This window comes from Homarus americanus, unplaced genomic scaffold, assembly GCF_018991925.1.
Source record: "Homarus americanus isolate GMGI-L3 unplaced genomic scaffold, GMGI_Hamer_2.0 scaffold23617, whole genome shotgun sequence".
Classification (NCBI taxonomy): Eukaryota; Metazoa; Arthropoda; class Malacostraca; order Decapoda; family Nephropidae; genus Homarus; species Homarus americanus.
The window spans coordinates 3018358-3033398 of record NW_024720711.1 but is presented as its reverse complement, the minus strand read 5'-3'; the positions used below and the strand labels follow the sequence as shown (position 1 = coordinate 3033398).

The 15041-nt window shown below is 42.5% G+C and overlaps 1 protein-coding gene across 1 annotated transcript in view; it reads left to right on the top strand.

The window, feature by feature from the left end:
* The first annotated feature begins 1369 nt into the window (after positions 1-1369).
* The window catches only part of LOC121860736 (heparan sulfate 2-O-sulfotransferase pipe-like), a 64481-nt gene continuing 50809 nt past the window's right edge, over positions 1370-15041 (top strand). Inside the window, exon 1 of the mRNA XM_042358064.1 lies at positions 1370-1731. Within this exon, the coding sequence (XP_042213998.1) occupies positions 1694-1731 (38 nt within the window). The 5' untranslated portion in view covers positions 1370-1693. The remainder of the gene's footprint in view (positions 1732-15041) is intronic.

Genomic DNA, 15041 nt, shown 5'->3' with positions numbered 1-15041 from the left:
GGTCGATTTAGGTTATAATGATTCTCACTAGCTATTGCTACTCTTTTATCCACACTTATGATGCGTATCTCGTACACAAAGTTAATCACTTCCCAGCATACCTTTAACTTTGCAGTATTTTTTATTCTCCTGCCTTCCTTTGTAGATGAGAGATAAAGTAAACCGCCGGCTTCAGCTGTTCTTTTAAGATTCTTTGTGATAAATTTATTCTTGTGTCTGTCATATTTTAGTTTTCTTTCGTCATGAAGATTTTTGGTTTCGTTTTGGATAAATATAACCGCAATTAGCATAAATGGCGGTACTGAGTTCACTAATATGTGTACTTAATTAAGAAATTATCTACGTGTGTGTGTGTGTGTGTGTGAGACTTAAACGGGAGTTTATTGGTAGTAGGTAGCTACCAAACAGGAAGGTACTACCTCCTGGAAAGATATTGGAAGCAGAATGTGTTGTCTAATGGTAGACCCTGCTGTCATATGGCACCACAAAAGTTGTGACCAAGTCCCAAGTTGCTGATCTGACTTTCTGCCTCATTTACACACAATTGTAGGGTCCCAATTGTTTCTCTTACTTTGACAACACAACATACATATATCATTTCTCGCTATAATTATTATTATAATTACTACTACTACTTTTATTAGTTTTTGTTAGTATCATTAATATTTTCTTTTATTGTAATTTTTATTTATTATTATTTATTTTATTATTATTATTATTATTATTATTATTATTATTATTATTATTATTATTATTATTATTATTATTATTATTATCGCCGTCCAGGCCTTGATGTGGGTCATTATAACATGACCTGTGCCCAGGTGGACACAGGTCGGGGTGAGGGTGACAAGGCCTAGGTTCGAGGAAGAGTGATGGCGACACCTCTAGCCTGAGCACGACCAAGGCCGTGACACAACCCTCCACCTCCACCCTTGTATATCTAGCAGCTGGAGGCGTCAGTGGGAGCAGCTGGACTCTTACTCGGGTGTAACACTGCTTCTCTGTTGACAGATATCCTTATCGGTGGACATTATGTTTGAAATAAAATATATGCAGTGTGTGTGTGTGTGTGTAGGGAAGATCGTCACCTAACAAAGCGGGATGTATTTGGAAGATATAACTAAATACAACTAAATTTGATCCTTATTGCATATAATACTTGTGAAAAGAAGCCTTCATTAGTGGCAGTCAATGTGTGTCATACTAAGATTTTCTAAGGAGTACTGTAACTCTTTGAGATGCAGGAAGAACAACTGTCTGGCGCCACTCTGCCTGGCCGGGGGGTGAGTGTTGCCTTCCCACTGTCTATTACTATATCCTCCACCATGCCTCTCACCTCCTGCCTGGGTTGGCTAAAATCCACTCAGTTCAGTTGTCAGTACTCGCTGTGGCAGCGTGGTGAACGGGTGGCTGACCGCACCGCACTTTTCCGCGTTGGCTTACTACCATGTGACTGCTGCGCTTAACCCCTTCGTGTTTGATAAGTCATTTGTACCTTAAAAAAATGTGAGTTTTACATGCAATGAGACAAAAAGTGCCTCATATAATACAATAATTAAAGCAAGAAGTACAGGACAGTACTGTAGTGGGTAAATATGCCAGACACTCTTCTCGTGAAGGCTGTAAACCAGTGGCAGAAACTGTCTTAAGAACTGCATGAAGCCTGGCTGAAGTGACACTCCCTATCAGGATGGTCGCTCTAACAAGATATAAAATTTTCATCGGCCTGTGAGTAGATACATTAGTGTTAAAGTTTGAAGATTAGTCTTAAGTCTGATAGTGTAGCTGCCTTGTATACTGCGGGTAGTAATTACTCCTTTCCTTGTACTAACTTATTCTATATGTTTGTTCGTATCACTTAAATAAAATGTATACATTTGTTATATCTATATATAAATTTGTGTAATCATTTCAATGGACGATTAAACACGAACTTAAGTTATATAAAAGTTATATAATTGCTAATATACACGTTAGTCATATAGAAAACACGCAAAAGGAATCGATCGTAAAATTAGTTGTATTTTTCTGGTCAGTGGAGGACGTAATTAGTTTGGCGAATAATAGTGATATTTGCTGTTTACCTTTGTGTGTAAACCCGCATTGTATAGGCCCTGTATGGGCCAGTCGGCCTCCTGCAGTATCCCACTTTCTTATGAAACCATTCCTCCTCGGTCTATGTATGCACTACAGTAACTACGCCGTATACCTACGTTGTCTATATACGTGCTGAACCAGTTGTATACTTGTATGATGATTTTACTGAATATTTATCCATCTACGTGTGGAGTTGTTGCTGATAAACGACTCGACAGCAGTAGAGTACAACTCAGTCATTGTGGAGATACAAGTACAATAGCCACGACCACCACAACACATACAGTACTCGCCATCACTGCTGTACTAGTTCACTGCCGACCACTGTTGTATCTATAATGTATTAATATGCCGCAATAGCTAAGGGTTTTATACACAGAACTGTATATATATATATATATATATATATATATATATATATATATATATATATATATATATATAAGAACATAAGAATGGAGGAAACTGCAGCGGGCCTATTGGCCCATATTGGGCAGTCCCGTTTACACCCAACCCCTATTGCTCATATAAGCTATTCAGCATATTCGAGTTAATGATGATATTTGGTAACTTGTTCCATTCATCCACTACTCTGTTTCCAAACCAGTGTTTACCTATTTCACGCCTAAATCTAAATTTGTCTAATTTAAAAACCATTGTTACGAGTTCGCTCCTGGTTGGATAGTTTGAGTACCTTTGTAATGTCCCCTCTGTTTAGCCCTGCCTTCCACTTACACACCTCTATCAGGTCGCCCCTCGCTCTACGTCTCTCAAGGGAGTGCAAATTAAGATGCTTTAACCTGTCTCTATACTCAAGGTTCCTAATGCCCGGGATTAGTCTTGTCATTCTCCTCTGAATTCTTTCCAAGGATTCTATATCCATTCTGTAATACGGTGACCAGAACTGAACTGCGTAATCCAGGTGTGGTCTCACAAGAGCAAGATACAATTTTAGGATGACCTCGCTAGTCTTGTAACTAACACTCCTTTGTGTGAACCCAAGTACTTTATTAGCCTTGTTACGAGCAAAAACACATTGTTTGCTTGGCTTAAGGTTCCTACTTATCATTACTCCTAAATCTCTCTCGCAGTCGTATTTCTCTATGGCATCGTTGTTCGTCTGGTATCTGGTTTCCCTGTTTACATCTCCTATACTGAGTACTTTACATTTGTCCACTTTGAATTTCATCTGCCATTTTCAGACCATTCGAAAAATTTGTTTAGATCTTCCTGTAGTTTTGCGGAGTCCTCGTCAGATTTAATAACACGTCCTATTTTAGTGTCATCAGCAAATTTGCTTATGTTGCTCTCTATGCCGATATCTATGTCGTTTATGTATATAATAAATAATAATGGTCCAAGGGAAGACGAATACAAACGTTAAGTATAAACTAGGTAACACGGAAATAGAAAACTCAGTTTGTGAAAAAGATCTAGGTGTATTTGTTAGCAACGACTTGAAACCTAGAAAACAATGTATTAGCGTTCGCAACAAGGCAAACAGGATTCTTGGGTTCATATCTACGTCTGTGAGTAACAGAACTGCTAACGTTATCTTGAAACTTTACCTAGCGTTAGTGAGGCCACACATGGATTATGCGGTTCAGTTCTGGTGTCCTTATTATAGAATGGACATAGATTCTTTGGAGAGAGTACAAAGAAGAATGACAAAAATGATCCATAATATTAAAAACCTTCCATATGAAGAAAGACTGAAAAGCTTAGGCTTACATTCATTAGAGAGGCGTAGAGTTAGGGGAGATATGATAGAGGTGTACAAGTGGGTAAGTGGGATTAACAAGGGTAAAATGGAAGATGTTCTGAAGCTCAGTAATAACGAAATAACTAGAACAAATGGCTTTAAATTAGATAAATTCCGATTCAGAAAGGATATAGGCAAGCACTGGTTTGGTAATAGAGTTGTGGATATGTGGAATAGGCTACCGAGTGCTATAGTAGGATCGGGGACGCTAGGGAGCTTCAAGACGAAGTTGGATAGGCACATGGAAGTGCTGGGATGGGTGTGAAAGGGATCTGCCCTGCATGGGCCAGTCGGCCTCCTGCAGTATCCCACTTTCTTATGTTCTTATGTTCTTATGTTCTTATGTACTGAGCCTTGGGGAACTCCACTTGTGACGTTGCTCCAATGGGACTTAATGCCATTAATGCTCACTCACTGTTTCCTGTCCTGTAACCACGCCCTAATCCATTTAAGGATATTACCTTTGATGCCATGTGCTTCTACCTCAGGACTTCCTAGACGCAGTACAGGACAATTTTTTGAAACAACTAATTACAGAACCTACTAGAGGTGACAATATATTAGACCTAGTATTAACAAATAAAGAAAATATTATCAGAGATATCACAGTAGGGGAAGAACTAGGGAACAGTGATCACAGAGAAATCAGGTTCACCCTAAATTGGGAAACGAAAAACAATGACAATATGGTCAGAGTCCCAAACTTTCGGTTGGCGGATTATCAGGGGTTAAGAAGGTACCTAGGTGAGGTCACCTGGGACCAGTCACGTCAGTTCCCATTAGGAAGGGGTAACATAAGAACATAAGAAAATAAGGAGTCTGCAATAGGCCGGTTGGCCTGTGCATGGCAGCTCCTGTCGAGAGTTATTACCACTCTCTATCATCCATGAATCTATCTAGCCTCCTTTTGAAACTTTCCAGAGTTCCCGCACTTACTACAAAGTTGCTAAGCTTGTTCCACTCGTCCACCACCCTATTTGTGAACCAGTTTCTTCCTATCTCCCTCCTAAACCTAAACTTATCCAACTTGAATCCGTTGCTCCGAGTCCTATCCTGCTCGGATATTATAAGAACTTTATCTATATCCCCTTTATTGATTCCTTTCACCCACTTAAATACTTCTATCATATCTCCCCGCACTCTTCGTCTTTCTAGGGAATGCAAGTTAAGTTTCTTTAACCTATCCTGATATGGAAGGTTTCTAAGTCCCGGAATCATTTTTGTCATTCTTCGCTGCACCGACTCTAGTGAATTTATATCCGTTCTATAATAGGGGCACCAGAACTGAACCGCATAATCGAGGTGCGGCCTAACTAGCGCAAGATATAGTTGCAATAAGACCTCTGCACTCTTGTTACTTACACTTCTAGATATAAAACCCAATACTCTGTTTGCCTTATTTCGAACATTAACGCACTGTTTTCTAGGCCGTAGGTCCGGGCTTACAAGTACCTAGGTCTCTTTCACAAGTCGACTTCTCTAGGTTGATGTATAATGTATCCTTGACGAAGAGTGCGACCCCTCCCCCCTTCCTACCTTCCCTGTCCTTATGAAAAAGTGGGTGAAAGGAATCAATAAAGGTGATATAGATAAAGTTCTTATAATATCCGAGCAGGATAGGACTCGGAGCAACGGATTCAAGTTGGATAAGTTTAGGTTTAGGAGGGAGATAGGAAGAAACTGGTTCACAAATAGGGTGGTGGACGAGTGGAACAAGCTTAGCAACTTTGTAGTAAGTGCGGGAACTCTGGAAAGTTTTAAAAGGAGGCTAGATAGATTCATGGATGATAGAGTGGTAGTAACTCTCGACACGAGCTGCCATGCACAGGCCAACCGGCCTATTGCAGACTCCTTATTTTCTTATGTTCTTATGACCTACCCTGACCTGACCTCACGGCTTCACCTGACCTAACCTGAAGGATGGAGCACACCTGCATAGCCCCAAGCTACTGTCCTGGCCACGTGGCCACACACCTGCCCAACCGCATCCAGCCCATACGACCACGAACTGATTGCTACAAGAACAGCCCAATCCCAACCATTGTAAAAATTATCAACACCTAATTATTATGTATCATATTTGTATCACTTATGTCACCTGTATATTATTTGTCAATCAAGAGACCCATTCCCCAATTTTGTAATTGTATATTTTCAGCTTTCCGGCTGCCATGCTCTTTCAATAAACCGTTAATTATTATTATTATTATTATTATTACACACACACACACACACACGCTATGTTCATGCAGTTTACATTTTCACTTCACATACTCTAAACACACAATAATAGCTAAGAAAAAAAAATTCTGTATGATAAAAAGCTTGTATATTTAGGTATGGTTAAAGTAATAAACACAGTGGTATAACAAGTTTGGCGCCAGTTTTTGTGTGAGTTTTGTGGTCGTGTGGGTGTGATGACGGGTGAGAGGGTGGGCCCAAGTCGTCTCCTGACTGGAAATAAAGGAATCAAGTATAGGATATTGGCAGGTGTTTTCAGGTTATAAGAACTCGATAGCAACTGGATATCCAAACTATAGGTAGGGTTATGATAGCCCGTGTAAGAGGTGACTGTATGGTTCATTTTCGTATTAGTTTAGTTCAGAAGCGTGGCGGTGGTGAAGCTCTCCACTCCGGGTGTTTCGGCTGCTGCTGGAATTGATATTATCTGATCGACTTGTTTTTTAATCAATATTTTCGCTTTTTCTTTACCATAGATGGATCCTCAGTCCGGTTAAACTTGGTTAGGACTAGGCGGGACCTGCACAGCGTGTTTCCTTCCTCGTACCTCGCTCTCTATGTAGGGCTGTAGGTCCTGACACTGACAGTCAGCCGCCGCCTCCTACACCTGCAACACTTGACTTAAACATGCTGGACAGGAAATACGAGTATGGTTGCGGCGCGGACATTACACCAGGACGAATGAAGGACGTTGTGGCCTCAGACAGGACGCTTCTCCTTGTACTTGTCATGACCTAACCTAACCTAGACTGTCTGAAACATCCAGAAAAGATACATTCTTTCCGCCATATTGATAAAGTTCCGTGTAAGTAACAAGTAACAGCCCCTCCTTCACTTAACGTCATCGTACTACATAAGTCGCAGTCTTATTTTCATTCATTGTACGAATGAAAATTTTAAGGAATCATTTTAAGTGTTCACAGATTGGAACGTGTGTGTGTGTGCGTGCGTGTGTGCGTGTGTGTATGCCCTCATTACCCCCTCTGCTGACCCACATAGTTAACTTCTTGTACTGTCTCGTGTGTGTATGTGTGTTGGGCTGTGTGTGTATTGAGTTTTGTGTGTGTGTGTGTGTGTGTGTTTTGCATGCTAATGCAAGCACGTGTTTATATATATATATATATATATATATATATATATATATATATATATATATATATATATATATATATATATATATATATATATAAGTATTCACACACACACACACACACACACACAGGGTGCCCGTACTCTCTCTGAACACATGATATGACCCCTTGGCTGATGACAACTTAGGACTAACTACTGGACACTGTGGACCAGGGAGGGAGCGCTGAGTGTTGTCTTAACATTACAGCTGAGGGCGTGAGGTCAGTGCCGTACAAGATGTTAGTAGAGTTACGTTCACCGCTCTCTTGGCCTTGTTTAAGTCTGGATAATCAGGGCATTGGCTGTCACTGTCACTGGTTGCTGCTGTCATCGGCTGTCGTCACTGGTTGCTGCTGTCATCGGCTGTCGTCACTGGTTGCTGCTGTCATCGACTGTCGTTGCCACTGGCTATTGTTGCCACTGCTTATCACTCACCGGCTGTCATTGTCACTGGCTGTCACTCTGCCTATTGTTACCACTGCTTATCACTCACCGGCTATCATTGTCACTGGCTGTCACTGTCACCGGCTGTCAATGTCAGTCCATCAGTGGGGGGAGGGGGGTAGCTTGTTACTAAAGCCACCCACCCTTAAACAGCTGACCTATCTTAGGGCCGACGTACACAATTGATATTTTTTATTAATATAATACTTTTGTGGAGGTCGTGTGTGTGTGTGTGAGAGAGAGAGAGAGAGAGAGAGGAAGGAAGATAAGAGGTGGGCGGGAGAGAGAGCATCAAGGAAGGAGGCAAGAAGGGGGAGAAAGAAACGAAGGAGGTAGGGGGACAAAGAAGGATGTTGGATGGGATGAAGGAAGTGAGAGTAGAAAGGGAACAGAAGACAATGAAAGTAGGGTAGAGGGATGGAGAGAGTAGTTAGAAAAAGAGAGAGAGAGAAACTGCAGTAGAAACACAAAGTGAAGGGGGGAGGGGAGGGAGCACCGCCAGGGATGATATTGGGGACACATGCTAGACAAACACGCACACACAAAAACGGAAAGAGAAGAGTTCAAGTTACAGAGAAAACCTATGAGAGAAAACGTGATAAACACCAAGAGAGTTATACCAAAAGGCTGCTCTGGATAAACACTCGGGGGACGTAGGAACAATAAACGCATCCTTAAACACAATATTTTAAAACGTGACCACGACCAAATAAGGATAGTGAACATGTTTGCAAGAGACAAAGATCAGTCGAGTATTTTGTGACCCTCCCCCCCCCACCTCTCTCTCTCTCTCTCTCTCTAAGGTTTAAGACTTCATTGGTTATCTCAAACCATAACCAAACTTTACCGAAATCAGGTTAGGTTAGATTAGCTTCGGATTGGTTACGTTATGTCACGTTAGGTAAAGTTAGGTTACTTATGGTTCCACCTTTCTATATCGCACCTCTGCATACCTCACCGCACCACACCACACCACACTGTACCTAACCACAGCCACATCTTGAACCAACACATACTATTTACGCTATATTATCTTGAAGTATTGATGTAACAACCCGGAATCAGAACACCGACACCAACACACTAACAACAGGTCATAAAAACAATAAAAGAGAAGCCAAATAAAGACTAACTCAAGAGCGGTAATAAAGTAAGTAAATTATCATTAAGGTAAACATAAACGTTGTTGTTGATAATCTCGTTAATAACAAATATTAATTCACAAGACAATGACTGCCACGTACATTTGGATAGCATTTAGTGTGCTGTGCGAGATGTAACCAAATCCAACCCAACCCAACCCAGGCAAAAAACTTAGCAAGGAGCGAGGCATTTCGAGATGTATTTATTCACCCAGACCGCACGGTAATGCAGAGGGAACAGCACAAGAAGCTCCTGCTGGACTTGAAGCAGAAGAGGGAGGAGTCGAGAAGGAACGGGGACAGGTGCACATGGGTTATACTCAGGGGGAGGGTAGTGGAAACAAGTGTGCCGACACAGGGCCAGGGGGCAGCAGTGCACCCTCCACCCACTCAACCCCCCACCCGGGAGGCGGCACCAGCTCAGCCTACCGGACAGGAGGGAACGAGCGCCGTGTAAACAATGAAATTTTTAACCACACCCTGCAAAATACAGTGTACTTAGCAAATGCTGCAGCTTCTGAGAATGTGGGTGGAGCGGGTTTATTACTAAGAGCAGAGACGTTACCGAGAACAAATTCTGGCTTGAATGTCATGTACACTAATACCGACACGTTCCTGGATAAGAGGGAGGAGTTTGAAACACTACTAAGAGTACACCAACCAGATATTGTAGGAGTTGTAGAACTGTTGTACAAGAACAGGAGAATCGACCCAGAGGAATGTGAGTTCAGTATTGCTGGATATGACTCATTTACGAACCTAACTCAAGAATCCTGCAGGAGGGGTGTGGTTATCTACGCTAGGCAAGACCTTAGAGCCAGCCAGGCGAGGGTACAGGGAGAGGATGTCTTTGAAGAGTCCAAGTGGTGTAAAATTAAATTAAAGGGAGGGGACTTACTTATCGTCGGGTGTATCTACAGATCCCCGAACTGTGGCCCACTAAATCAAAGGAACTTAAGAACCTTAATAAACAATGCGGCGATGCTCAACCCCAGCCACCTCCTTATCATGGGGGACTTTAACTATGGCGACATCGACTGGAGAAACGAGTCAACCCCGAATGACTTGAATAATCCTGCTACTCTTTTTGTAGAAACTCTGAGAGATAATTTTCTGTTCCAACATGTGAGAGACCCGACACATTACAGAGGGGAGCAAACACCCAAGCCACTTGACCTCATCATAACAAACGAGGAGGGTATGGTGGCCAAACTGGAACACCTTGCCCCAGTTGGCACCAGTCACCATACAGTGTTGTCATTCAGATTTAACTGTTACCTAGTTCAAGATAAGGCCAGGCCAAGGTGCAAATATTACAAGGGAAATTACAATGGGATGAGGGAAGAGATGAGGGGTATCAACTGGCCTGACTTATTAAGGTACAAGAACGCAGACACTACGCTGAATATCATAACTAGTAAAATGACCCATTTGATCGATAAATATATACCCAAGACCAAACCCAGTGCTTCTAGGAATACGAGGGGATCCCTACACATGAACCATGCGGCGGTCGACAAAATTAAGAAGAAAACCCAGAAATTCAAGACGTGGGTTGGGTCAAACGATGAGCAAGACAGGAGGATGTATGCAAGAGCCAGAAACCAAGCAAAGATAGAGTGTAGGAGGGCTGAAAAGGAGTTCCAAAGGCTGGTTGCACGCGAGGTCAAGTCAAACCCAAAGGCGTTTTACCGCTATGCAAAGTCGAAATTGAAAACGCGAGTAGGAGTATCAGACCTGAGGCTTGAAGATGGTAGTTACGCAGATTCTGACCAGGATAAAGCTGAGGCATTGAACAGCTTCTTTTCCTCAGTGTTCACAAGAGAGGATGCAACTAACCTTCCTGCGTTTGAGGACAGACGGTTCGACACAGCACTGACCCACATTGTGTTCACAGAAGAGGGTATTAGAAATAAACTGTCCAGGCTAAAGGTCCATAAGAGTCCTGGACCTGACATGGTGCATCCTAGAGTGCTAAGGGAGCTGTGCAACGAGCTTGCAGAGCCCCTGAAGATTCTGTTTTGTAAATGCCTGGATGAACAAATGGTCCCCAGTGAATGGAAAGTGGCTTATGTGAGTCCTATCTTCAAGAAGGGCGATAGGCACTCCACGAACAACTATAGACCGGTGAGCCTGACCAGCATAATATGTAAAGTACTTGAGAGTATTATCAGAGATGCAGCGATGGAACATCTACTACGAAACAACCTTGTAAAAGATTGCCAACACGGTTTTATGCCGGGGCGCTCTTGCTTGACACAATTGCTCAAGGTATTGGATATTTGGACCCATATTCTAGAACGGGGTGGTAATATCGACAATATTTACCTAGATTTTGCCAAGGCTTTCGACAGTGTACCCCACGAAAGGCTGAAAATCAAACTGGAAGGGTACGGAATTCGGGGAAATGTCCTAGCGTGGATAGAAGACTTTCTACATGACCGCAAGCAATGTGTGGTGATTAATGGCACGAAATCGTCATCTGTACCTGTAACAAGTGGGGTACCGCAGGGTAGTGTATTGGGCCCGCTGTTGTTTGTTTGTTTCATAAATGATATGCCTGACGTTGTACACTCCTCCATACAAATGTTTGCCGATGACGCCAAGTTATTTCGGGAAATTAAGAACCAAGCGGACTGTGAAGAGCTGCAGAAGGACCTCTGTGGGCTCCAGGAATGGTCGAAGGAATGGCTGCTGAGATTCAATGTCACGAAGTGTAAGAGGATGCACCTGGGGCGTACCAACGGTAAGGAGGCGTACCATATGTCCCAACGGGATGAAGAAAATGTACTAGTTGAGACTGTGTGTGAGAAGGACCTAGGTGTGTATGTTGACAATGAGCTGAAGTTCTCGGGCCATTGTGAGAAGAAGGTAAATCAGGCAAATAAATTATTGGGTCTTATAAGAAGGTCGTTCAGATATCTAGACGGTCCGTCCCTCGTGACGATCTTCAGGAGTGAAGTGCTTCCCCATCTGGAGTACTGTCACCCCATCTGGTCCCCGAGATATGCTAGGGACTGTCAGTTGGTTGAAAATGTTCAAAGGAGGGCCACCAAGCTGGTGCCTGCACTTCGGCATCTCAGCTACCCTGCGAGATTGGAGCGCCTGAACTTGCCTAGCTTATACTACAGACGGGCAAGGGGGGACCTAGTTGAGGTTTATAAGCATCTCAGGGGGCACTACTCAGTTGAGTGTCCTTACTTGGAGCTGGCGGACGCTCGCCCCACAAGGGGTCACAGCTCAAGATTGAAGAAGCCGCAAGTCCGGAAAACCGTGAGGGCAAACTTTTTCGGAGTGAGGGTTGTAAACTCTTGGAACAATCTACCAGAAAGTGTTGTGACGGCACCGAGTGTGAGCTCTTTCAAGAGAAGACTTGACCAACACTGGAGCGGGTTCAGGTACATTCAGGAGCCGGTGCATGCCCAGTATTTGCCAACAGTGCGTGACAGAGACGTGATCGCCCGGGCGGCTAGCGAGCCGACCTTTTGGTGAAGAATATAAAGGAAAAGAGTCGTGACCGATCGCCCAAGCGGCTAACAAGCCGATCAGTGGCGAAGAGGATAAAAGTAAAAGTAAAAAAAGCCAAGCCAAGCCAAGCCAACATCCTTGGCAACACTTTTTTCTGTTTCCTCTTTATTTCATCTTTAATTCATTATTTTTTCATGTACTTTACCACCAGCCAGCAGTTCTTACACACACGCACCCACACACACACATGCACACACGACAGTTGCAGTGACAGGTGGAAAGGAAGGGGGAAGAGGTGAGAGGATGGAAGGGATGGTCATAGGAAGGTGGAGGTAAGAGGGTGGAGGGGTGGTTAGAGGAGGGACGGAGAAGTGGGAAGAAGGGAGGGAGGGAGGAGTGAGAAGGGGGGGGTTGAGAGGAGGAAGAGGGAGAGAGGAGAAGTGGGCGGAAAAGGAAGATTATAAGTTAGTCTTTGTTTATAAATGATCACCTACAGATGTCTTGAGATCCTGGGCAGCTGAAGCACCAGTCTGACCACATGAAAGGGATCGTTAATATAAGACTGAACGTAGATATTAGAATAAGGCTTCTCAGTCATATTTCTTATCATTTCATTATGTTATGTATAAATGTAGGTACAGACACAAAAATAAATTTCAAAATTCTATTAAACGATATTACAGGAATTCACTTAAGTACTGTATTGTTTGTATTTCTCTGTAACATTCAGCACTATGTTTAGTGTGTACAGTATGTTGTGTTATGATTCAGGTTTACTGTGGTAATCAAACTCACAGGACATGACGGTATGTGGGAAGATGTAACTTAAACCCCTTGAATACGATGAATTCAGTGTCATCTTATCCGAGGGAAAGGGTCATTGTACTCAAAGACTTTAAAGGCAACGTACTCAGTGGATTACTTCATTGTATTCAAAGACTTTAAAGACAACGTACTCAGTGGATTATTTCATTTTACTCAAATCTTTAAAGACAACGCACTCAATGGATTATTTCATTGTACTCAGTCTTTAAAGACAACGTACTCAGTGGATTATTTCATTGTACTCAAATCTTTAAAGACAACGTACGCAGTGGATTACTTCATTGTACTCAAAGGGTTAAGATAACGTACTCAGGGAATTACTTCATTGTACTCAAAGGGTTAAGATAACGTACTCAGGGAATTACTTCATTGTACTCAAAGGGTTAAGATAACGTACTCAGGGAATTACTTCATTGTACTCAAAGGGTTAAGATAACGTACTCAGGGAATTACTTCATTGTACTCAAAGGGTTAAGATAACGTACTCGGAATTACTTCATTGTATTCAGAAGGATAAGATAACGTAATCAGTGGATTAAGTCATGGTACTCATAGGGTTAAGATAAACGTTGTCTTTGTGAGCTAAAAAATATTCGAGATTAGGTAAGTCGACATTTTTTTCACCAAGTAATTATTATCTGAACCCAATAATTGTTTCTTTGTTTATTGTCGGTAAATGGATTACTTGTAGTTTGTTGTTGTTGTTGTTGTGTGTCCATAATACGTAGCCAACTGGAAGCCTTATCGTAATTATCTTTATCTCTGGACCACATCAATTCTTCTTCATGGGTCTTGGTAACCCAGTCAAGTTAACCTAAGTCTAGTTAACTCAGATTAAAATATATTACATCATTATAGTTCGATATATCTATCAGCCTTTTATAGAACCGTTCAGTGGTGAGGTGAGGATGGAGGGTAAGGTGCCATACACAATCTATTATTCCTCTGGTGACCTTTGACCTGGGTGCTGGGTTGCTTGTGATGGTCGCTCCAGACGCTTGATACTCCCAACTCCATGATCTCTTTACCAGCTCTTTAGGCCCCGATCCTCAATGATACATACGACAATTTCCCTCTGAACAAGGTATGTGAGAACATATCTAATTGGCTTAAAAGTTTTGCTGCAGGAAAATTGAATATTTCGTGAATCGTAAAAATGTAAATGTTTGTGGATATAAAGAATTAATGAACGGTCTTTAATAACCACGATAGTTATAAAAACAACTGCAGTTAAGTGAGGGAGGAACTTCTCCGTGGCCAAATGTGTATATAATTATAGGTGAATTATACCATCAATGACCCACTGCAGTCTTTTACACTTTATGTCAATTCCCTGTAGTATGACCCTCTCCCTCCTTTTTATTAAAAAATAATAATGGTTGCCCCTTCTGTAACGAGGATGGCTGGCCCAAGGGCCACCTAGGCGTGAATTTGTTTAAGGTGTAGAAGCTGTCGCCAGCATAACAACCAAACCCGAGAAGACTGGATAACTCGCCAACTGCATTGGCTAACCATTACCCCAGAACACCATCCGCAAATCGTTAACACCCAGAGTTCTCAATTACTGCTGGGTAGACAGAAGCAAATGGCTTAAAGAAACTTGCCCATAGTTTCACCCTGCCTGGGGAACGAACCCGGGTCCGCTCACTTGCGAGGCGAGCATGCTGACCATCACACCACAGGTCGCCTTGTTATTATATAACATATTTATACCACTTATATTACTTGTATATTATTTGTCGATCAAGTGACCCATTCCCCATTCAAGCAACTGTAGTGGGCCAAGTCAACAGTGGAGCGGGTTGTTGGTCAAGTTGTGGTAATACGCTGGGAGGGTACAACTGTGTGTGAGGGAGGGTACAACTGTGTGTGAGGGAGGGTACAACTGTGTGTGAGGGAGGGTACATCTGTGTGTGAGGGAGGGTACA